Here is a 24,832-nt window from a genome sequence, read left to right on the forward strand (position 1 = left end):
ACACACTTCAACGAAAGTAACATAATAAAAGCCCAGTTAACAATAGGCACGCAGGATATAATAATATATTTTTTTCAAATAGTTGGGCTTCATTAATTTAATAATATAATGTATTACATTTTACTTTCATCTTTGTAATATACAGATTTGAGCAAGAATGTGGAAGACAATTTCTTGAAAAATCATATTTGGCAAAACATACGCCCATACGTACAAGTATAAGGCCTGTAACCTGTCAAGAGTGTGAAAGGACGTTTAGTCAAAAGTCACATTTGACGACACATATGCTAATTCATAAAGGAGAAAAATCTCAGAGATGCCAAGAGTGTGGAAAGGCGTTTATTCGAAAGTCAAATTTGGCAAGACACATGCTAATACACACAGGAGAAAAACACTTCATATGTGCAGACTGTGGAGAGGGATTTAGAAATAGGCTAAGTTTGCGAAAACACATCTTAATGCATTTTGGTGGAAAACCTCTCGTGTGCCAGAAGTGTGGAAAAAGATTCAGATTTATGGCAAGATTGGTTAGACACATGTTTGTACATACAGCTGATAAAACTTTTACATGCGATAAGTGTGGAAAAAGATATAGTTATATGACAAGTTTGGAAAGGCATATGTTAATACATACAGGTGAAGAATTCAACGGATGCCACGTGTGTGGAAAGAGATTTATGCGTAGGGCGGGTGTAACAAGAAAGGTGCGAAAGAGCAAACACGTGTGCAGAAGTGGAAAGAAAAATTAATCATAAGTCTGATTTGTTAACGCATATGTGGAAACATATGGGTGAAAAACCACATGCCTGCCCTGAGTGTGGAAAAAATTTAAACATAAGTTAAGCTTAAGTAAACATATGTTGGTACACCCAGCCTCAAAAGTAATTCCTCCCCCTTAAAGGCTCTAATTCCATTACTTGGGGTCCAGGTCAATGCAGTTGTGAGAACGCCTAGACAGATGGAACCAAACTTACAGGTAACTTTTCTCAGCACTTACAGCAGTTGGTAGCACTGAGTCAAGTCTGTAGGGTAGTAAAATTGTAAGTAGATTACGCACGAAACATTTCTCCATTCTGAGATCAATATCTCTGGTTCACAACGCTTGTCCAATGAACATCATATGTTAATTTCAATATTGTTGTGTGTGTAGTGTATTTTTCATTGTATATTATATATTCAAAGATATAAAAGCACTGATCACATATAAATCAGAAAATGCTTCAAATAGCTGAAAATATTAAACCTAGAAAAAACACTAGAAATAATTTCGTAAATAATTGCTTTCATTGAGAGACCTCCAACTCTCCTCATTCCAACACCTTCTTCTTTCAGGAGGAGAAAAGATTTTGCATGTCACACTGAGTATGCATTGAAATTGAAATTGAAACACTTGAAAAAATGTCAACCCCGCCGGTATTCGAACCCGGGTCCACGAAATAGAATATCAGTGCTCTAACCACTCACCCACCGCGCTATTTAAAATTCCACCGAAACTAATACCTAGTTAAAGCCGTTTCATGTTAAAATAGAAAAAAAACGAAACTCAAATACAACAGAAATATAAATAAAAATATAAACAAGAAAATATAAGTAATTTGTGTGTCTTAATGACGTACTCGAGATTTCCTTGTTTAACTCAAAAACAAGTTAGACGTTCTCAATGAGGAAAATATCACGAAATGTTCTTCAAGTTGAGGCTACGCCATCTGCAGAGCCATAACTTATGGGGGCAGGGAGTACCTGTCCTCCCCCCAGAGAAGCTCCCCAACATTCGAGGGGCCCCATTTTCAGACAAAATTTTCTTTCTCCATATACGATAGGAACACAAAATAAGAAATGAAGCATCAAATAGAGTCGCCACATTACATAAACAAAACATCACACCAAAAGTAAATAGAACAAAAATGAATCATAGACCAATTTCAGTAAAAAAATTCCTACTCTTAGCAGCTCTAGAAATAATACTTATTCGTATGGCTTTGAGATTTATAAATATTGTCTTCTTAATAATTTTGTCATGTACGGAATGGGCCCAGGTAGTAACTAAGGGAACCGCAGACCTTTCCGTGCGGGAGGGCTTACAGGCTCCGAAGCCCCGATAAAGATTAAGAGAAAATTGGAAAGATGGGGCCCAAGAATTGGAACAACTTTTCCTAGGGGGTACAAATATGCTTATTAATACTTGCACCTCCAGAAAAAGATCTAGGTTACGGCGCTGGTCATCGGTTGCAGGGATTGTCCCGATTTATTTACATTTCGTCTTTACCACAGCTTCTAATTTCCAAACAGAGCTCCTTCATGGCTAAGCGGTTAGCGTACGCGCCTATAGCGTGGGAGGTCCGGGTTTGATTTCCGGTGGTAGCTCATGTGGTTCGGATTCCACGTTAATCAGTAGGTCCACGTCTCATATAACCTCGCTGCTGAACGGGACGTTAAACTCAAAATCAACTCTAATTTCCAAAGAAAAGACGAAAAAATTATTTTCACATTCTTTAAATTGTATCAACACGTGTAGAAGTAGACAGTTCTATTTATATGTTCCATAACTACTACTTTATTTTCTTACGTTCATATGAGGAATTTGTGGCAAATTGAGGCCACATGATCATGAAGCTGCTTATCATCAGGCGCAACCCACTAGGGATTCGAATAACTCTGAAGAGAAGGGTCGGAATTTTAATTGCCTTTAGCAGTTCTGTGTTCGTGTTCATGTAGTGTTTGGAATACGTCGAAAGGACGTGATGTACCAGTGGCGAACAATACTCCGTTTGGGGCGATTTGTTTAAAAAAATTGTGAAAGAAGTGAACTCTCATTGCAGCTACCTGGATTCAAATCCCGTCGTAGCAGTTATTAATTTTTCTGAGAGGGAAGATAATGTTTATGTAATTGCTGTTGTAATTATATAATTCCTTCATTATTATCATTATTATTATTACCACCGGAGGAAAGGAAAAGTAACGTAGTCGAAGGTAATCATAGGAACAGAAAAGATACAGAGTATGTCAGATGTTTTTTAGGTTTATACATGAACGCAATAATATTACGTTTACGGATTTACAGATAGAATTATCATTTTATGGCAAGAAATGGAATATAAAGATTTTTTAGCTGATAACAGTAATGAATTTTGTTTCGCCCTTCTAAATAGAAAGGTGAGCCGACTTTAATAGGACCATTCACGTGACTACCGTTCTAAGTTCGATCAAAATTTACAGTTTGTACGAACAATTCCTTGGAACTCATTCTTGGCCCATACTATAGCAGTAAGGACCTGTTTAGACCTTATGTGTTCACCAATTCTTGTCTAATCACGTTACTTGCCAGACGGTTACGAATGGAGTTGATACGGATGACGTAATTTTGTGTTTTTGGCATTTCACTTGTGGAGGAGGTCTTCTCGACTCTTAGACACAGAGAAATTTAATATTTTTCTTGTTACTATACATCAGAAGTTTCAGTTTTATAGATTGTAAAATTTTCTTAACAGTCACACCCGGAATCGAACTCGCGTCCCCAACAATATGAAACTAACGCTGAAGCCACTACTCTAAGACAACACTGTTCTCAGAGAAGGAAAAAATGGAGCTGTAGTGAATTATATAATTACACACTTTTACGATTCCAGTGTAACAATGCTAAAACGTTCTGATTTCAGACATGATAAAATAGTAAAGTATTATGCAGTAAGAATATTCTAGAGAAGTCAACTTTAAAATGACAACTCATATTTACGAAGGCGCTGCCATATGCTCTCGCCTCGGACACGAATTTTTCACGGTACGGCATTGGACAGATACTTATATTGAATAGAATCTGGTGTTTGAGGGCACTGGGTTATTTTTTTTACGTTAATTAATTTAGCGAATCTTACTCTCTTATGATCATCAAAACCTTTTGTGTTTTTCCCGTAGATATAGAAAGGTGAAATGTAGTATCCAGGTTTTGTGTATCATGCAAGTAAACATATAAAAGACAACAGGATGATATTTCCCTCCGCCAACTCCCCTTCAAGGTACTCTGTTGTTTATCAACAAAAACACGTGAAATCTAATCACAAAAATCATAAAATATGATATATGTAGTCAAGTCTCGACTTTTTAATAATAATAATAATAAAGGAATAACAGAATTACAGTATCAATTAGGTAAACAATACCTTCCAATTAAGAAAAAGTAATAAATGCCACACCGGAATTCTAGCCCCGGGGCCTGTAATGGCAGTTCTCTGCTCTGTTTGCCATCAATTCCTCAGACAAAGACAAGAAAATAAATTAGTGGTTATGTTAGATAATCATAGCACACACCATTTCTAGACGTGTTGATACAATTCAAAAAATATGAAGATAATTTCTATTTTTTTTCTTCTTTGGAAACTAGAAGATAAAGAATTGTGGGGATGGGCACGAGCGAGTTTTCACTCAAACTCGATTCGACTGAAAAAAATACATCTTTAAGCTCGACTCGAGAACTCAACTCCAAGAATTTTCTCCAATTTAACTCGAGTTTCGATTCGAGTAGAGTAAAAACGAATAAAATAGAGCCAAATGCTGCGTGTATTTTCAAGCACTTTCTTCCAAGTATCCTACAGAAACAATATAATTATTATCAATGATGCTACTACTACTACCACTACTACTTTTACTTATTATTATTAGTACTTTCACTATGGATCCGTATAGTAAAACTGCAAGCTTATTTTAATGAAAAAAATTTATGAAAATTTAAAAAATCATTGGGCTAGGTTTGAACCTATGCCAAAAATATTTTCATTACTAAAGCGTTGCCCTAGAACACTCGACCACGAGGGCCGACAGCAGTTTGCCTTAATTTCCGTTATATGTAGGACACGACTCTTGATGTCCTATTTCTATCGGCCTATAAGCTCAGAGGATATCTAAAATTCGTGGAATCTCCCACACACCAAGTTCTGCGGGATCGTTACTTACCCCTCTGGGCCCATTCCATACACGACAAATTCATTAATGGGACAATATTGACCAATCTGACAATAATATAAAAATATATATTATTTCTAGTGCCCTAATGGCAGACAATTTTTTACGGAAATGGGCCCACGACCTATTATTGTTTTATTTACCTTTAGTGTGCTGTTCTGTTTATGTAATGTAGTGAACCTGTTTGATGCTTCACTTATAATTTCGTTTTCGTATCGTATATGGAGTAAGACAATTTTGTCTTAAAATGGGAACCCCTTGAACGACGGGGAGCTTCCCTGGGGGGGGGGGGGGCAATGCCCCTGCCCCAAGAGTTACGGCCGTCTTCATGGCAATCAATTTTTTTAATTTGAAGGTATTGTTTACGTAAATTGTTTTGTAATTGTTATTTCTTTATTATTATTTTATTATTATTATTATTATTATTACTATTATTATTATTATTAATAATACTATTATTATTATTATTATTATTATTATTATTATTATTATTATTATTATTATTGCAAAGTCGAGACTTGGCTACATGTTTTATATCTTATGAATTTCCTGATTGGATTTCAAGTCTTTTTGTTGAATAATCAATACATTCCACTTCTGGGTGTTAAGAGGAGGGAAATATTATCATGTTGCTTTTCATTGGTTTACTTGCGCGCTACACCAAGCCTGGATACTACATTTCACCTTTCTATATGTACGGGAAGTACCCTAAAGTTTGTGATGATCATAAGGGAATGAGTGAATAAGTGATGAGATCAATGGACTTTGGGTATTAACAACTTTTAAAATATCAGGTTGTCAGAAGTCATGACGTTGTATATCCGTAAAATATGATAAATGATGGTTTGTGGATATACTGGAGTTATTCGGATCATGCAATAGTTTGTCATGAATAGCTAAGATGTTGAGCGTTTTGTGTAGTAGTATTGTTTTTTGTTTCGCTTGGTTTTACAGATTTGATCAGAGAGGGCGTGTGTGAATGAAAACTTGACCCAAGTACCACCGCGACCCACTCTGACCAATCATCCACCACCCAACTTTGCTCACTCTGACTCACTACCCACTCCGTCCTACCACCTACAATAAACCACTGACCCACCAAAACACATCGTCATCAACTGTGACACATGATCCACGTCCTCTTTTCTACCGGCTAAAGACTTTATACTTGTAATAAAACAAGGTTGTCAAATTCTAACTAATCGGAGTTTGAATTTCTACGGTCAATCCCTCAGGCACCGCTCAGTTACTATAATGATGGATCTGACCTTTACGACATAAAATGGTAAAGTATTTGTCATGGGCAAACTTGTGATGAATTTCAATTAAATTATCGTGGTCTAGTTATTTCCTTGTTGAATTATCGATATTTCTCAGTTTAAAAGCGGATGAAATTTAAAACTCCCAAATCAAGGTACGTAGACCAACATACAGAAGCTTACATTACAAATTTTATGTCTATTTTTCTGAAAACAATGGGTTCATTGCCCTGTGCTCTAAGCGCTCCATATAATAAGCAAGCTTTTGGCAATTATTATAAAGCGCATGGTAAGCATATATGGTTTTATGATGCGAAGCACTGTATTTTTGTTGAGTTGATTTTTAGTTTAACATGCCTTTCAGCAGCGAGGCTATATGAAAATGGACCTACTCCATGCCGTAAACGTCACTAACTCCTAGTGGCCAACTTTCGGGTAAACGTCTATCGTCAATATAGAGACAAAACGGTGTCCCACTGCCTGTAGGGTTTCGTCGAGTCAATACAGATATCTCGCGTCGGGCTGTTCAAGTTACCACCGCGTCGCAGCGAGGACATCGTTTTGGTCCGCGCTCCTTCCGTTCGTCGCAGAATATCGCGAAGGGACCAACACGAAATATTGCCAGTAATGTGCATGCGGTTATTATTATATATTATTTTTTCCTGACGAATTGTTCCTAAAGTGAGCTCCGGGGTCAAGAATAACCACTGCCTCAACACCATGAAGTAAAAAATCTTGAGTACGATTATTGTATGAATTTAGTTAGCTTCTGTCGTCGATCATTAGAAAGTGAGTATGGGAGAACTACGAAATAAAGTAAATAGACACGCATCATTTTGTTATAAAGTTTCATGGCGAACGCATTTTTATCTTATTCCAAACAGTTATCGTCTCATATATATGGTTAAAATAGCACTGTGATTGACCAGATTTATCCCTTTACAAGAGATCTCTCCTTCATTGTCTCTGTGGCAAAGTCGGAAAAATACCCGCCCAGTGACCATAAGGTTGGTGATTCGAACATCATCCGGGGTAATTTTCTGGTACTTTTTAGTGTTTTTTAGACTCACCTTAATGTAATCAAATCACACTTATAGGCTATTTAACATATTCTGGGGGAGTAATTTTGTCGTTCATTGGCGTTTTGTCGCGTCAGAAAAAGCTGTCTACAATGCAATGAGCAGAGAGGTTCGTTAAATGAATTATCTTAAGAGAATTATCCAATGCCCTGAAACACCAGATTCTAATCAATATATGTCCAATGCCGTACCGTGAAAAATCAGTGCCCGAGGCGAGAGCATATGGCAGCGCCTCCGTACATATGAGTTGTCAATTTAAAGTTGACTTCTCTGGACTATTCTTTTTGCATATTACAGTACTATTTTATCACGACGGAAATCAGAAAGTTTCAGCATTATTACACTGGAATTGTAAAACTGTGTAATTACTGAATTCACTACAGCTCCATTGTTTCCTTCTCTCAGAACAGTGTTGTCTTAGAGTTTTCGCCTAAGCGTTAGTTTCGTAATGTTGGGGACGCGAGATCGATTGCGGGTGTGGCAATTCAATAAATTTTGACAATCTATAAAACATACTTCTGATGTATAGTAACATGAAAAATATTCAATTTCTCTGAGTCAAAGAGTTGAGACAACTTCCTTTACAGGTGAAACGCCAATAACACAATATTACGTCATCTATATCAACCTTCGTAACTGTCTGGCAAGTAACGTGTTTTGACAAGAGTTAATGAACACATAAGGGCTAAACACGTCCATACTGTTGTAGTATGGACCAAAAGTGAGTTCCAAGGAATTGTTCGTAGCTGTGCACAAATTGCTAATACTGATCGAACTTATAATAAAGATAGGTAGTCACGAGAATGATCCTGTTTCATATATCACCTCTCCTTTCTACTTAGAAGAAGGGCGAAGCAAAATGCATGACTGTCATCAGCTAACAAATCTTTATATTCCATTTCTTCTCATAAAATGATAATTCTATTTTTAAATCCGTAAACAAAATAATATTATTGCGTTCATGTATAAACCTAAGAAACATCTGACATACTCTATATCTTTTCTGTTCCTGTGAATACCTTTGAATGTGTTATTTTTTCTTTCCTTTTGTGGTAATAATAATAATAATAATAATAATAATAATAATAATAATAATAATAATAATAATGAAGGAATAACATAACTACAATGCCAATTACATGAACATAATCTTCCCATTCAGAAAAAATAATAATTACCACGACGGGATTTGAACCAAAGTAGCTGCAATGGGGTTATCCTGCTTTAACAATTTCTTTTAAACAAATCGCTCCAAACGGAGTATTGTTCACCGCTGGCACCTCACCTCCTTTCGATGTATTCGAAATACTACAGGAACTCGAACACAGAAATACTGAGGGCAATTAAAATTCCTACCTTGCCCTTCAGAGGAACTCGAACCCCTAGTAGATTGCTCCTGATGATCAGCAGCCTCATGATTATGTGGCCTTAATTTGCCACAAACTTCTCATATGAATATAAGAAAATAAACTAGTAGTTATGGAACATAAACATAGAACTGTCTATTTCTACATGTGTTGATACAACTTAAAGAATGTGAAAATCACTTCTGTCGTCTTTTCTTCTTTGGAAATTAGAAGACGAAATGTAATGTAAGTCGGGACCATCCCTGAAACTGCTGACCAGAGCCGTAACTTAGACTGTCTTTTGGAGGGGCCTTTGGCGTGGGAGACGCGGGTTCAATTCCCGGTTGAAGCTCATGTAGTTAGGATTTCACGTTAATCAGTAGGTCCAGATATATAGCCTCGCTGCTGAACGGGAGGTTAAACTCAAAATCAACTCAAGATGATGGAGCCCCTAGAAAAAGTTTATTTCTAATTATTGGGTCCCCTCTCCAACTTTCTCTTAATCTTTATGGGCCCACCGGAGCCTGTGGGCCCTCCCGCACGACAAGGTCTGCGGTTCCGTTAGTTACTCTCTGGGCCCGTCACATACATGGCAAAACTATTAAGGGGCAATATTGATAAATCTCAAAGCCATACGAATAAATATTACTCAAATGGGTCCACGACTCATTTTTGTTCTATTTACCTTTTTTGTGCTGTTTTGTTTATGTAATGTAGCGACCCGATTTGATGCTTCATTTCTAATTTCTTGTTCCTATCGTATATGGAGCAAGAAAATTTTGTCTGAAAATTGGGCCCCTCGAACGGCGGGGAGCTTCTCTGGGGGGCAGTTGGCCCCCACAAGTTGCGGCTCTGGCAATGACGTAGGCTCAACTGAAGAACATTTCGTGATACTTTCTTCATTGAGCAACGTGTATATAACTTGTTTTTGAGTTAAACTACGAAATCTGGAGTAAGTCATTGAGACAGTCACACAAGTTGCTTATATATTCTTATTTATATTTTGTTTATATATTTTTTGTTATATTTAGGTATTTTGTTTATATTTTTCCATGAAACTACTTTAGCTAGGTGTTAGTTTGGGTGGAATTTTAAATGGCGCGTTGGGAGAATGCTTACCGTATTGAACGTCTATTTGGTGGACCCGGGTTCGAGTCCAGGCCGGGCTGAAGCTTCTTCAAGTTTTCTTGTTTCAATTTCAATGCATACTCAGTGTGATAAGCAAGATCTCTCCTGCAGAAAGAAGATGATGTTGGAATGAGGAGAATTGGAGAAGGTCTCTCAATGGAGGCAATCACTTACAAAGTTATTTCCAGAAGTTATTCTAGATTTGATATTTTCAGCTACTTTCAAGCACTTTCTGATTCATATGTGATCAGTGTTTTTATTTCTTTGATTATACACTATATAATAAAGAAAATACATTACATACACAGCAATATTGAGATTAACATAATATCGTCCCTTTCCGGCACTAATGCAGTAAGCGATATTTTGAAAATTTTACAGGAGAGCCGAAAAACTGAAACTTTGATGTTTTTCTTGAATAACTTTTTTGTTTTCTCTACTATTTTCGTAAGAAAAAATACAGCTAATATAATTAAACAATCTCCGTCAAATAGGACAGTGACGTATATAATAGCTTAAAAATATTCACTTATTTTGGCGCTTAATTCATTTTTGCTTACAGAATTTTTAACAAATCAATGCTTCAAACGACATTCATTCAAATTTACTAATGCATTAAGGCACACGGTGTCATAGTGAGATTGCGTTAAGCGACATTTAGGGGGAAAATAAATGGTAATGAATTCCTGATTCGTTAATTGAAGAATGTTAGTTGTATACTGATCTGTAAAATACTGATCGCTTCTTGAAATAATGCTGCTTAAAATAAATTTGCCAAGAAAAATGCTTTGGCTTACCTCTCCTTTATATGTAAAAATTAAACTAATCTTCTGAACAGTTAAGTTACTAATAACTGGCACCATTATTTAGTTTTCTCATTTATTTTTAGCTGTTTTTTTAAAAAAAATATTAAAGCTTAGAATATTGCAAATTATTACTGATTTGTTAAACTTACTGATACAATGAAAATTTGCATCATTCATTTACTAAATAAATGCAAATTGTCGAAACTTCACAAAGCTGTAACTTTATCAATTTTTAGCTATTGCAAGAAAAAATTAAAAATGATGACAACGTTTTTCAATCTTGAATTTCTTCTTCATCTTCATCTGTGTTAGGGAGGGTATCTTGTGTTTCTCCCTGTGTGGCAACTGCTGGTAGAACCCGTGTAGATGCTTCGGTAGAATATTGTGATTACACAATTTGATAAGATCCTGGTACTTGGCCTTACTGATAGGGATGGCTGCTGCATAAAGTCTGCTTGGCTTCTTTTGTCCTAGTGGGCGAAGTTTCAGTGTAAGATACACTGCGTCCTTAGTCATTGATTACTTAACTTTGGCAAATTCATTATTTTTTGAGAAAATGACAACTCTCATTTTTGACAGCAAGAAAGGTTCCCCTGACTCATGTTTCTTAGCAATAAAGATTTGGGCTGCCAAAGTTGACCAATTTCTAAAAGAATCATGCTTCCATAATTCATGGGTGTATCTTTGTTCTTGCCATTCTCATGATGGTAATCCACTTGGATGGACTTTCAATTTTTTCATTATCAAATGCTTTCTCAATTTGACTACGCACACTGTCGTCAGGCATATATGTGTGATCCGGTACCAAAAATTGATATGAATTCTTTGTAAGTTTTTGGATTTTTCAAGTTCATATTTCAACATGGCCAAAATATTTCTATTTTTGTTTTGACCGGCACAGTTGTCGCAATTCAGGATTACAGTTGAAACATTACCTCGTTCGTCCACTACATCTATATATCTCGAAAGGATAGAAGCGATTTCATTCTAACTTCGTTTACCTTCGCTCTCACTCCATACATAATTGTTCTGCTTTTTTATTCATATATCGAGAGATTGTATACGGAATACTTTCGTCTGTAGTACAAAGGCATGGAATCGCCATGAGGTACGCTCAAAACTTTCTGCAAATCGAAACTCACGACAGGTGTTCCTTCCTGAGTACCACTCATACTCCGCTGATTTTTGAAACGAGCCTTAGTTGCTTCTTCATCTTCAATATGTCGAGTGTAATCAGCCTTCTCTTCTTGGGTTACGTCCGTATTATTGGTAAATGTGATACATATCTGGCACTTGTCCTTTTTGTGTCTATGAAATCCAAGGTTGAATTTTGAGTTAAATATATAACGAAAAACTCTTTCACTCACAGGAATATTTCCTTCTTCGTTCATTCCACGTGAGTAAATCGTACAGAGATAAGCGACGTTTTTGAGATCCTCGGGAAGATATAGTTGTTTTATTTCGTTGTTGTTTTATTTCTACAGTAGTGGGAAGGCACTACAGGAAGCCTTTGAATGAATTCAACAACGAGCTTCACATCTCGCTCGGATGTCGCATTGGGGCGAACTGAGTGGTGTCCTCGACCATCAGGTTTTGCTGAGCCTTCAGTGGATTGTGTAAAAGTGTAATTCAAAACCTTTGTAAGGTATCTAATGTTGAGAGCAAAAATTGAAGACAAACTTCTATAGCCTTCACCTTCGTTAATAAAATACTGAAAAGATGATGCCCGTGGGCTCTCACCATGAATCCTCCTTCTTTTCACTGGAACTTGTCTGGTTGCTCTTAAGATCCTATTCCTTTGATCATTCGGTTTTAAAGACCAAAAGTGTCTAAATAAGGATTGGCACCTCTCTTCTGTAATATCAGAACATTTTGTTTGGTTGTACAGTATTTGTTTTTTTTTTTATTCTTCCTTGCCTGTTTCTGTTGTAAGCTTGGCCACTTTGCTTTAATCTTTTTTCTCTCTTTTTGAATGATTTTCTTTTTAATTCTCAATCCCTTTTCCCCGATATTATTTTCTGGTGTAAAAGTGATCTTTCTTCTTACAATCTTCCTCCGTTTCCTAGCACCGCTTTCCTCATTGCAACCATCACCTGAATTCGACTATCCAGCTGAATTTCCTGAAACCCTTTTTCTCTTAAAATATAATATACCTAAGTATGTTCCTCTGATGAGGTTGGTGTTTTGTCCAACCAATCTATTGAGTTTTTGGAAGGACAAGCCTGGTTGAATATATCATCGTCAGAGAAATAGTCTAAATAGCTCAGTCCCAAATTTGTTCTTTTTCTCAAGTTCCGTTTCTCAGCGAAATAATGTTCATCTCTTAATCGATTCTTTTCTAAAGTTCCCTCTTCATTCGGGTTTAGGGTCTCTTCCTCTACTCCTGTCTCCTGATGTTTGTTTGGGTTTTTCTTCCCTTCTTCAGTCTTCTTCTCATCCTGGTTTAGTGTCTCTTCTACTGCTACTGTCTCCTGAAGCTTGTTTGGGTTTTCCTTCCCTTCTTCATTCTTTTCCTCATTGTGGTTTAAAGTCTCCTCCACTGCTACTGTCTCATGAAACTTGTTTGGGGTTTTCTTCCCTTCTTCAGCCATCTCATCCGGGTATAGGGTATCTTCCACTGCTGCTCTCTTCTGATGCTTCTTTTCCTTCCTTTCTTCAGCCCCAATTTTCATGATCTCACTTTTCAAACAATTAACTATATTGGAATATGTCCCGTTTGGTACCCTCGGCTTCATGACTTGTTTTTCAAGTTGCTGTTTGGTTAGATTTAAAATCTTTCTCCCACGGGAAAACTAAAAGCAGAAAATAGCAAAAAAATGAACTGACCTAAAATGTGATAAAAGTAATATTTTTTGTAAGTGGAGTGCAAAGTAATAGTTCTAAAAGCTTTGACTAATAGTTCCTCCTGCCTACTAAATAAAGCTGACTTTTGAAGTTGGCAGAAATCTTACATCTATTAAATAAATTAGGTAACTTTGATTTCCATTAACCTAAAAGGTCAGCTATAAGTATTAGCACGTTATAGTATAAGTCAAAGCTTTAGGAAAATATTACTCTGCTATTTTTATCACGCTCTTTGAAATCGGTTTAATTCAGCTATAAGTATTAGCACGTGATAGTGTAAGTCAAAGCTTTAGGAAAATATTACTCTGCTATTTTTATCACGGTCTTTGAAATCGGTTTAATTTTTATATAATTAACATTGACAATTTGTTACCTGGCCGGACGGGTAGGGACAACTTGCCTGCCTGCCAAACAGCATTGGATAGGTCGAACGTGAGCACGAACCTTGTTCTAGCCAGTCATCCAAACTGAAGATCTCCGTGATATTTTTCAGTCTTAACAGGGGAATGCCTGGACGGCACTTCTGTAAGGCCAGAGCCGCTGGCTTTCCACATCCTTGCCCTCTATTCTTCTTCCGCCTGACCCTTAGTTTCCTAAAGGCCACAACTAATTGACATTGCTAATTAGTTACTAAAAGCAACCTTTCTTAACAGCTAGATTTTATATGCACAGAACGATCATTACAATAGGAATAACCGCCATCAAATATCGATAACAAGTAACTTCCACGTCATGAGCAGGTAACATAGAACACGCGCACGGCTACCGAACATAATAGAATGCAGCTGATGCCCGTTATGGGCAATCAAAATTATGCGAGTAAATTTTGCCTAGCGCAAACTGTTGGGGCACAAGTGACTGCTGCCAGTACACCTGAGACAGTCGTACCTGTAGGATGTTCAAGCGCTACAGTGTCAAGATTTTACCAACAGTGCTCATGACGGTCAGTCATCGCCAAGCGATGAAACTTGGATCAGGTACGTGCGGTTGGCAGAAAATGAACAACGAATAGCACTATATTGTCTCACCACAGGTGTATGTCAATGGAGGAATTGACGCACTAGTACAATGTGGGCCAATAAATCCTACAACAAATTTCAACCATGACTATGTGACATAACTTACATCGGTTAGGGTAACATAGCCGTAAACCAACACTATTACAATAACACAGAAATAACTTACGGCTGACATGAACAAAAGCAAAGGGATCATTGGCCTATGGATCAATAAAACAAGTGGTAAGTCCCGCTTTTCACTGAAACATGTCGATGATATTGTTGGAAACAGCATGAGTATACGTCTCCGGGTTGCAGCATGGTAATTCAATAGGATGATGGCGGTGCTATTTATTGTCTGGGTCTGGGAAGCGACGCACAAGTATTTCTTACTCGATTAAACTTTTCATGGCCCATACCTCCAAGTCCAAGAGAGCAGCGCCATATTCTAGCAGGAGAACGGAAGGTGTCATCGGGCTGCGTTTTTTTATATAATGATTGGAGGGACATGAAAATGAGTTTTCAATACTACCCTGATATCCAAAATTGCCAGACTTAACCCTATTAAGCATGTATGGAACATACTGTGATGTTCTGTGCAATGTGCTGCACATCGTCCAAACGTGCACCACTCGCAGGAACTGCTGCAGCATAGATGGCTTGGACTGAACCTGCAGAATACAAGGAGTATACCTTGAGGAATCTATTCATAAGCGTGTGAATGCTTTGATTACCCAGAATGAACACGCTCCTAGATAAGTGTCCCTAATGTAGTGATCGTTTAGTCTTAGTGTATAAAATAATAACCTTCCTAATAACTAATAGGAATATTTTATATAACATGTTTACTGAATTTTAACGACTCTTTCACCATTCCGTAAGCTGAACAGTATTACCTAATGCAAAACGCTGCGCTGAAATAAGAATTTTCGAAGATATTAGTGGACAAACAAAATACATGCACACACAAAGACATCCTAAAAAAAAAAATGACTTATTTAAGTCCTACGTTATTTTCAGTGTGTGAAACCGGGATATTGTTCTGCACCTTTCCATTTAAGTGATAGGATGTTTAGAACACACTTTTTGTGATTGTTCACATTTTACCTTGGCTTTTATCCAGTTGTACACAGGAAGTTTATTAAACACTGAAAAACATGTTCACGAAACTTTGATAATCGTTCATTAAGCAGAAAAATGTCCGTCTTTTCAACGATATTTTAAACGTTTTAAAGGCAAAGTTTAAACTTCTAAGACCCATTGATATCCTTTAAAAAATCTTCAGTCCATTACGGTGAATATCAACCCATATATGTTGATAGTAGTTCCCCGAGATCATAAGCGTATCGATCCTAGCAGGAAAGTCTAGGATGGATACGGTCATGTGGGGTTATGGAATGCTACATCAAAGAGGTTCTTGTATAATTGACATACTAAAGTTAACTGTAAAACAATGAATAAATAATTTCTAATAGTTCTTAATATAAACTTACTCAATAGGAAAAACAAAATCTAAGTTTAAATGTTTATTTCTGACTTCAATGAAAATATTTGTGGAAAGGGATGCAACTGGTAGAAATTAATGTCAAAAAATCATAATTATCATAATCATGAATTTTGATTTTTCTAGGGATTTGCTAGACTTTGGTTTAGGTAAGGATTATGCCCGTAGGCCCGCTATTTACACCTAAGCTGCAGCTAGTTACGCCTAAGTTTTCTTTTCCTCCCGACAATTACCATCGTTAGGCTTATATTCACACAAAGAATGCCGTTGCATGTACTGTCTGCGAATAGTTTGTTGTTTAGGATTTTAATTCAACTCGCAGAAGCATTGTTGTGCTAAGGTTAAGTAAACATAAATTTGCTTTCACTCACCTATTGTTGAAAAGGACGCATATGTACAATAGTTTTACCATTCTCACTGAAACCATTAAAATAACACCGACTATTTAATACACATCAGGCCCACTATGAAATTTCTGTTCCTATTTTGTTGACAAGTTTTGAAATTATTATATTTATTATAAATGAAAACGAAATTATTGATTTTATCCTACTATTTATTGATATGAAGTTAAAAAACTGATATCTGAAACCATACAGTAAAGGAAACGGAAACAATCATTGTGAAAACTTGCTAAAAGTTGCTTCAAACCTTACGATTGTTTTCTTCTTGCATGGTCAATACAATTGTCACTTTCAGTCTATTGGGAAATATGTATTAAACGCCAAGTGTAGAACCTTTTTAGCTCCTTCCTACTTAATTGCTCGCAACACACTATTTTTTCCCAATAGGTGCTCTGAAGTCGTGTAAATTGGACGCTTGTGCAGTTTCGGAAGTTTTCACCGAAGAACTTCTGCACCAAAATATGAAACCTTAAAATGTATTATACGACATTACACACTGTTATTGCAAGTAAAACAACAGTAAGCATCTATAACAATATTACCGTTTACTTCAGAAGTGAGGCTGAGAGCCTCTTACGTATATTTTTAAGATAGCAAATTTGCTGTAAGGAAAAGTATTTGTTCTTAGCAGGTAAATAGAACTGCAACAACTACTGGAAATCATTGATATCATTACATCAAAATTGTTTCAAGCGACTCAGAACCAACTTCAATCTGTCGCTTACTACACTATTGCCATGAAATATTGTAATAATCATGTCCATGCCACATTTATTTGCTCCAAGCACGAAAATAATTTGGTGTTTGAAGCAATCTAGACTACAAGTCAGTTTCTTCGTTTCATCGGAAACATTTATGCAGTAAATACAAATGACTTAGTGTTACATACGACATTTTTGCCTCCAGCAAGTGTAATTACACCCGTGTAAGCGACATAGCTATCTCGCCAACGGTTAAAGATAGAAACATGGCGATTACACCATTCGATGCGCCTTAAAATTGTGAGCAAAAAACTTCAGAAAAGTCAATTTCGAAAAACATGTCGCTTACTTCGTTAATGCCGGAAAGGGACGATATGTTCATTGGACAACACGCTCTGAACCAGACAGATTGATCTTAGAATGGAGAACTGTTTCGTTAGTCACCTACTTTACAATTTTACTCGCATAAACACATGGATCAGGGCTACCAACTGCTGTCAGTGCCGAGAAAAGTTACGTGTAAGTTGGGTTGCATCTGTCTAGGCGTTCTCACAACTGCAAATTACCTGGACCCCAAGTAATGGCATTAGAGTGCTTAGGGGGGAATTACTTTTCTGGCTGGGTGTACATATAGTTGGGAAAGCGTGTACAGTGTTTAGAAAAATTTAATCATAAGTCATGTTTGGAAACACACACACTAGTACATAGACGTAAAAAACGACATGAGTGCCCGCAATGTGGAAAACGGTTTAATCAAAAATGAGGCTTGGGAAGGCACATGGTGCTTTGCTACATACAGATAAAAACCTCACACTTGCGCAGTATGAGAAAAGATATTTAATAATAAGTTATTTTTGAGACACCTTATTTTAACACATGGAAATACAAAGACAAGTCAAATATCTGGAATCTGATACTTTCTAAGGTTAGCTTTAACAGGACATACGATAACACAAATAATAAACTTCGAAACAGATTTAATATAAAATATTTGGAAGCAAACATTTTAAAGTGGCAGGTAATCATCGTAAGACGTGTCCATATTTTGCAAAGGGATTTACTCAGGGCAAATCGGAACATTCATTGTTATATAATAGTTGAGGACATAACAAGTACGAAGATTGGAATATATACTGGTAGAAAACATCGCAAGTGAGAAAAGTGTGTAAAGTCGTTTAGTTTTAAATGTGATTTGGCAAAACTCATTAATTCTTACAGGTGAAAAACTTTAGTGGTCCCAATAGTGCGGATATGGATTTATTTAAAAGTCTAATTTGATAGCACATATCTTTATGGGAAAGTTCTACATTACTGGTTCTTTATATTTTTCATAAATAAAAGTATTTGCTTAGCTGATACATGCTTCTTCTTCGTTATGCTTGCTATGATGATGTTTCCTTAGTTGCTGTAAATACTATATATTATGAATTATATTAATCCTTTTTACAAGCCATAACTTCATGTTCTTGTTCTTCCACCATTTCTGTTTATGGAACAACGACTAGTCAATCACATTATTAACACTAATAACACTCCTAACATAACGAAAATATTTAAATTAAGACATTGGAAGTGAATAAATATAAACCGTAATGTTGGAAAAAGAAATTTGTGTTCTTTTCGTTGATTTTGGCATAAACTTATTTTGTTTTCTTGCCTTTTTTATTTCATTTGAAGTTCCATTCTTCAGTATTGTCTTCCTCTTCTGGTGTTTCGTATATGACTCCTGAGGTTGACGAACCTGGTATGTGTTCGACTATATCTATTTCTGGAATGTGAAGTCCTGTTTTTTTAGGACCCGGGTAAACTTTTACCATATCTCGTAAAAAGTGCTGTAATTTTTGGGCCATTGTTTTTCCTTCTATAAATCGATCGAAATACGTATACAGGGCTACGTATTGTTTTATTTCGTGGGTGTTTTGTGAAGATTTGATTGTCTCTTTAAGCGTTCTATTTCTTGATTCTATTGTATTTGTATGCATTAAGGGGTTTTTGAGATCTACGATTTTTTTTTCTCACGGTGTACTGCCTGTTGTTGTATGAAATTAATTTGTTCGCAGTTTTGGTACTGCTCTGCACTATCGGATATTATGGTTTTACCGGGTTTGATGTATTTTTGCATGTAAGGCCATATATTTTTTGATTTATTTGGGACTTTAAAGTAGAGTCCTTTAATTCCCTGCAGTACATGCCGGATATCGTTACGGTTTCTCCTTTTAGTTTTCGTTCTCTGTTATATTTTCGTCTAGATAGGAAAGTCTCACGTACTTCGAATGTTGTATCTGGCCCACCAATTTGTATATTTTCAGTTTGAGAGCATATCACTTCACAAATTTCACTAGAGAAAATATAATAATCTACTACGTTCTGTTTAGAGACTAGTAGATTTTTGCATACAAATTGAACGGGTTGTTTTGTGACAAAAAGTAAAATAAAGAGTAAATTTTAGTTTCGTGTTTTACAGCTAGGTAGGCCCTATTTTATGTTAGGTTTTATAGAATTTGTTCTTGATTGTGTTTATATGCTTTTGGTTGGTGCATTTATATCTTTAGCCTAGCGTTACAGATATGTCTTTTACCGATTTCATTAGGTTTCCGCCTTTTCCACATTCGATAATTTGATTTCCCTCGGGTTTAATCCTATGTTTTATAAAAACTATGCTTTTACTATCTGTTTCGATTTTTTCCCCGAATTTCACAAATGTTAAATCGTCTATGTAATCCATTGTGTTACTAGCACTGACTATTGTGTGAATGAGTTGGTTATGTCCTGAGTTTTTGTGTGGGTAATTGTGTTAGAGGGGATTCTAATATTGTTATTTGTTGGGTATATACGTCATTGTCAAATGATTTTTTAAAGTATTCTTTGTTTGCTTTTTTAAATGAATACTTTATTGTAGGGGTTATGGGGGCTTGCCCCCTATATTTTTGAAGAATATTTTAACCCTCTTATTGAACAATATATTACGTTTTCAAAGTAGGAATATGTTAATTTTTTGGGCTAGAGGGTTTTGCGCCATACGTGTGTAGAAATGTTTGTTGTCGAGGGGTTTGGTTGACTTGCATCCATGCTGTGAAGAAGTATTTAACTTTGTGTAAAATAATAATACTTTAGGTTTTTTGAAATAGTCGAAGGTTGTCCTGCTATACTTTTATAGAAAATTGTGTTGTTGTTCTGTGGCGGGTTAGGGAGATGCGGATCAGTGGTATAGGTTACCCGAAAGATCCGAAAAAGTATTATTTTCTTCTGGTCGTCTAATAAAACAGTTTTTCGGCTCTTCTGGATCATCTATATCATTGAACCTCATCCATAGAAGGTGGACCAGTAATCTAGAACCTTGCCCATCTTCATACATAAAACCGAAAACGTCAAGCTTGTTAAACTATAAGGTTTGTGTCTAAGATGAAATTTAACACACATATGCCAAAAATGCAGGTGATACTCATCAGATATACCAGGTGTGGAGAGGAGTTTCTTGAAAGTTCGAAAAACAAGATACGTATTAAGACATTCAGAAGATAAACCTTTTACGTGTGAGGAGTATGGATAGTCTCGCTAATGATACAAGCTTGGCAGCGTGGAATATTAAAGTGCTTTGGTTTTATTAATGTATGTTTTATCTATTTGCATGACAAATTCAACGATTCGTAGGATCATGTGAATTTTATATCTCTATTTTCAAGTAGTGTCATTTATTTTTATAAAAGTGATTATCACTACATTTTATTTCTGTAAACTATGTGTTTTGAAGTAATAAAATAGATAAATGTTTAAGTTCTTTTGTAACTTTAAAACGTATTTATGACGATTCAATGAATGTAACTCTGAAAAATTTTCTGTGAATGGAAACAATAAAAAAGAAAGAAATGAAACACGTTACAATATTAATTTAAAATATGTACTGTTAATATAATTTGCATCTATTATATATTATATTTTTCATAATGTACTTGTATTATTATTGGTAGTAAAAGCGCATATCGTAGTGTAAACAATATTAAAAATGACACAGCGAAATCAAAGACGACTTGAATTATTAATCTTGCCGCCAGAAACCTATTACGACCACAACCATCTAAATCATATTTTAAAAAAAGGAAAAAGTTTACTACGAACAATTTTGAAAAAATGACATTTAACTGTTTGGGGTACTTATGGTACAATTTGTACATACGGGTGTTTCATGGTACATTGCGTTATAACTCTCCTATTTGAGCTTTTTCGTCCGGATTTTTTTTTGTTTTTCAAATTCAGAGGCATTGGAGAAGACCTTATGTATGGTTTGACACCTTCCTGCGTCGAGACATAGGAGGTGATGACGTCATAATTTTAAAATATATATTTTCTTTTATTAAGCCGATGTTCGTTATTTTTGGGCGGGCTTATATTTGCACGTAGAAGATTGAAATTTTGCACAAAGATTCAATCCACCAAGTGGTATTTACCAGATTTTTTCAATTTCTGCGTTAAAACAGGGGTGGTCCAGAGGGGCAAAAAGTTTAGAAAAGGGATATTTTTACCAAAAAATCCCTTTCTTCGGGATTTTCGCGCCTTAGATACATGATGGAGACATGCGAATGGTACCGCCTGAAAGGCAGTTCTATTCTGAAGAGAATGATGTGCAAACCATGATCCTAGGGTAATTAGGGATGACTCAGGGAATTTTTACAAAATATCCTTCTGTATACGGGAGTATTGGGCATTGTCGGTATATATATTTTTTGGCGGGCTTACTTGTGCACCTAGAAGATTGAAATTGTGAACAAACATTCAGTCCACCTAGTAGTATTTATCAGATTTCTTTTCAGATTTTTGCGTTAAAACATGGGGTTCCAGAAGGGCAGAAAGTTGAAAAAAGGGATATTTAAACCAAAAAATCCCTTTCTTCGGGATTTTCCCGCCTTAGATACATGATGGAGACACGTGAGTCGTACCGTCTGAAAGGCAGTTGCATTCTGAAGAGAATGAAAGGCGAAACATGACCATAGGGTAATTAGGGATGTCTCAGAAAATTTTTATCAAAATATACTTCTGTATAGGGGAATATTGGACATTTTCGGTATTTTTTTGGCGGGCTTATTTTTGCACCTAGAAGATTGAAATTGTGCCCAAACATTTAGTCCACCGAATAGTATTTAATAGATTTTTTCAGATTTCTGCGTTAAAACAGGGCTGTCGAGAGGGGCAAAAACTTTAAAAAGGGATATTTAGACCAAAAAATCCTTTTTTCGGGATTTTCTCGCCTGAGATAAATGATTGAGAGATGTGAATGGTACCGAATGAAAGGCAGTTCTATTCTGAAAAGAATAATTGGCGGATTATAGTCCCAGGGTAAATAGAGATGTCTCAGGATTTTTTTCCCTGAGATCATGGTCTTTTGCGGTAACTTGGGGCATTGTGGGGATTCTTGATAAAATTTCTCCCGCCCTCATTATTCAAGATAGAGACTTGAAATTTGGCACACACATTCAGTCTAGCAAGTACTATATATCAGATATTTTTTAGATCTCTACGTTCACACAGGGCCTTTTCCAGAGGGGCCCAAAATGTGAAAAAATCCCCCGAAATTTTCCCTTTGACATCACTTTTCCCTCTCCTGGTAAATGGTATGGGTATGGGCATGCAAGTGGTATCATTTGAAAGCCAGCTCCATTCTCAAGAGAATGAGGTATAAACCATGATTCTAGGATAAATAGTGACGATGCAGTAGCTGCTTGACTGAAAGTCTAAAAAATACCCCCAAAACCCAGGTAACCGAAATGGTTAATACTTTAGAGTAATACGAAAAGTCGTAATAACGTAATATCGAAATAAAAGTGACCGCGCCCAGTCTCGTGATCAAAAACAGGCAGGAAAGATGTCTTTTTGGCGAACAAAGTTTTAGTGCGCAGAAAGTCTAAATGGAAGGCTGACACGAATAGACTGTCCTCCAACATTAATACTCTCTAGTTTGTCGTACATACAATTGACTGTGAAATATTCTTATAACGATGAAGATATGACAGTAACATCTTGTTTGCTTGGTAAAAGAAGCGATACGAACATTTTATATTGGTAGATGAAGTGGAATACCAAAAATGAACGGACTTGGGCTTCAAGAGTGAACATTCTTATGTGTAGAACAGGCCTATCCAATGAATATTCGTATGTCAATCCTACGAATCGATAATGCAACTTGGGCAAACATTGAACAAGTATCCCATGTAATAGAACAGGTATGTTTAATTTTAGTAATAAATAGGCACTAACTGTATATGTATTTACTGTTTTATTTTCAGAATTGCTTGAGAAATGTGATGTAAGGTCATGACATTCTTTTTGACAAATATACGGGAGTAGATGATGATTTCACCTGTTCTCAATATTACATTTTAAATCATCTAATAGATGCTTCCTCCAGAGACCCGACCTTAGACGCTTAAGTTGAGTGCATTAAGAGGATTCATTGAGTGGCAACCGGTGAGAAGCATTGTACGTTCCAAACCTACAGGTAATACAGTGCAAGGCTGTCTTGGCCGGAGCAAGAAACCGGGCAGGTCCTGCGGGGGTCATTGAATGAAGGAAGTGGTTTGTCCGAGATGCGCGAAACTATACTGTCGTAACTCCGTGTCAATCAGGATCACATCAGTATTCTCAGTATCTCCCGCACTTATGCATTGTGCGCAATAAGCTTCTTTTGTAATTTTATGGTGATGGTAATTTCATTTATGTATTTACTCCAATAAAACCTTTTGTGATGTTTATATAGAGAATCAGTTTATTATCTCTTCAGTACACTAAACGACCCACAGCATTCATTTAATTATGTCTTTTAAATGTTTTATGGTCCCCTAGAAATTTAAATTCTCGTTTTTAAGACTATTGTGTTTATTTCTTATACTAGTAAGGCAAGACTTTTCTCTATATTCCATGATAATTATCTTTTTTGCTTTTCTTCTTATGATATAACCCGTCGACAAACGTCTTTCATATCCCTCACCATGAGTCAAAATTCAGATAACAAGACCACTATTACTTCTGGTATATTTTCCCTCATACCTGACATATACGATCCAAGTTCGCACCAATTCGCGGAGTTATTTTTAAAGAACTTCCTCAAAATAGCCTTAGTGAGACTAAGGCTATCACAATCTGAGCTCTCACAGGTCTAACATCATGTAAGCTAATGACAGTGTTGCGAACTGTCATAGCTACAAGAATCAAAGCGAACACTTGAAAGAACGATAAGGGCATCGAATTACTTTATCAGCGATTGAATCATATTGTAAGTTGAAATATTTACAAATTAGGTTTTAAAAAAAATAATCGTACTTCTCAACGATCCAGCACAACGTAGTTTCACTAGGCCTGACGTTCTTGCTACAGTAATGAATGTTATTTTCCTTTTTCCACTTATTTATACAACTCTGTCCTTTTGACCGGATTGCTACGGAAATAGAAGTGGGGTCACATGTTACAACATTCGGTCCACATTTCTGTCGCCGCAGGGAGTGTTTTCGTGGAATTCAAAGCGAAGAGAGTAGTGAGTGTGTATACGGCTCTTCTATAGTTCAAGAGCAATGACCCGTGATTTGGAATGTCAAGCTGAAATTTATAAAATTTCTAAGGGTCTTTGTAGGAAATTTGTTGACACAAAAAATATACATAGTCTATATATTATAGAGGACGTTATAATGAGCTTTTCATAAGGATTGATTTAGAAATTGAATAGTTGGAAAGTATCGAACATTATCCAGCTACGTAGTTTCGTAGATTACTTTTTTTTTTTAAAAAAGAAGAAATCAATATTTGAAGGTGAGGAATTGTT

General features: G+C 36.1%; 1 protein-coding gene across 2 annotated transcripts in view; it reads left to right on the plus strand.

Moving 5' to 3' along the window:
* Window positions 1-23,769, plus strand: part of LOC145689973 (uncharacterized) — a 47,311-nt gene extending 23,542 nt beyond the window's left edge. Inside the window, exon 3 of one of the 2 annotated variants that reach the window (XM_081764386.1) lies at window positions 23,304-23,769. In XM_081764386.1, the coding sequence (XP_081620512.1) occupies window positions 23,304-23,313 (10 nt within the window). In that variant the 3' untranslated portion in view covers window positions 23,314-23,769. Of the gene's footprint in view, window positions 1-145; window positions 20,898-23,303 lie in introns of those variants that run through there. The other variant, XM_081764385.1, reaches the window with a different exon arrangement.
* Window positions 23,770-24,832: the final 1,063 nt, after the last annotated feature.

This window comes from Thermobia domestica, chromosome 7 (genome assembly GCF_964235325.1).
Source record: "Thermobia domestica chromosome 7, izTheDome1.hap1.1, whole genome shotgun sequence".
Taxonomy (NCBI): Eukaryota; Metazoa; Arthropoda; class Insecta; order Zygentoma; family Lepismatidae; genus Thermobia; species Thermobia domestica.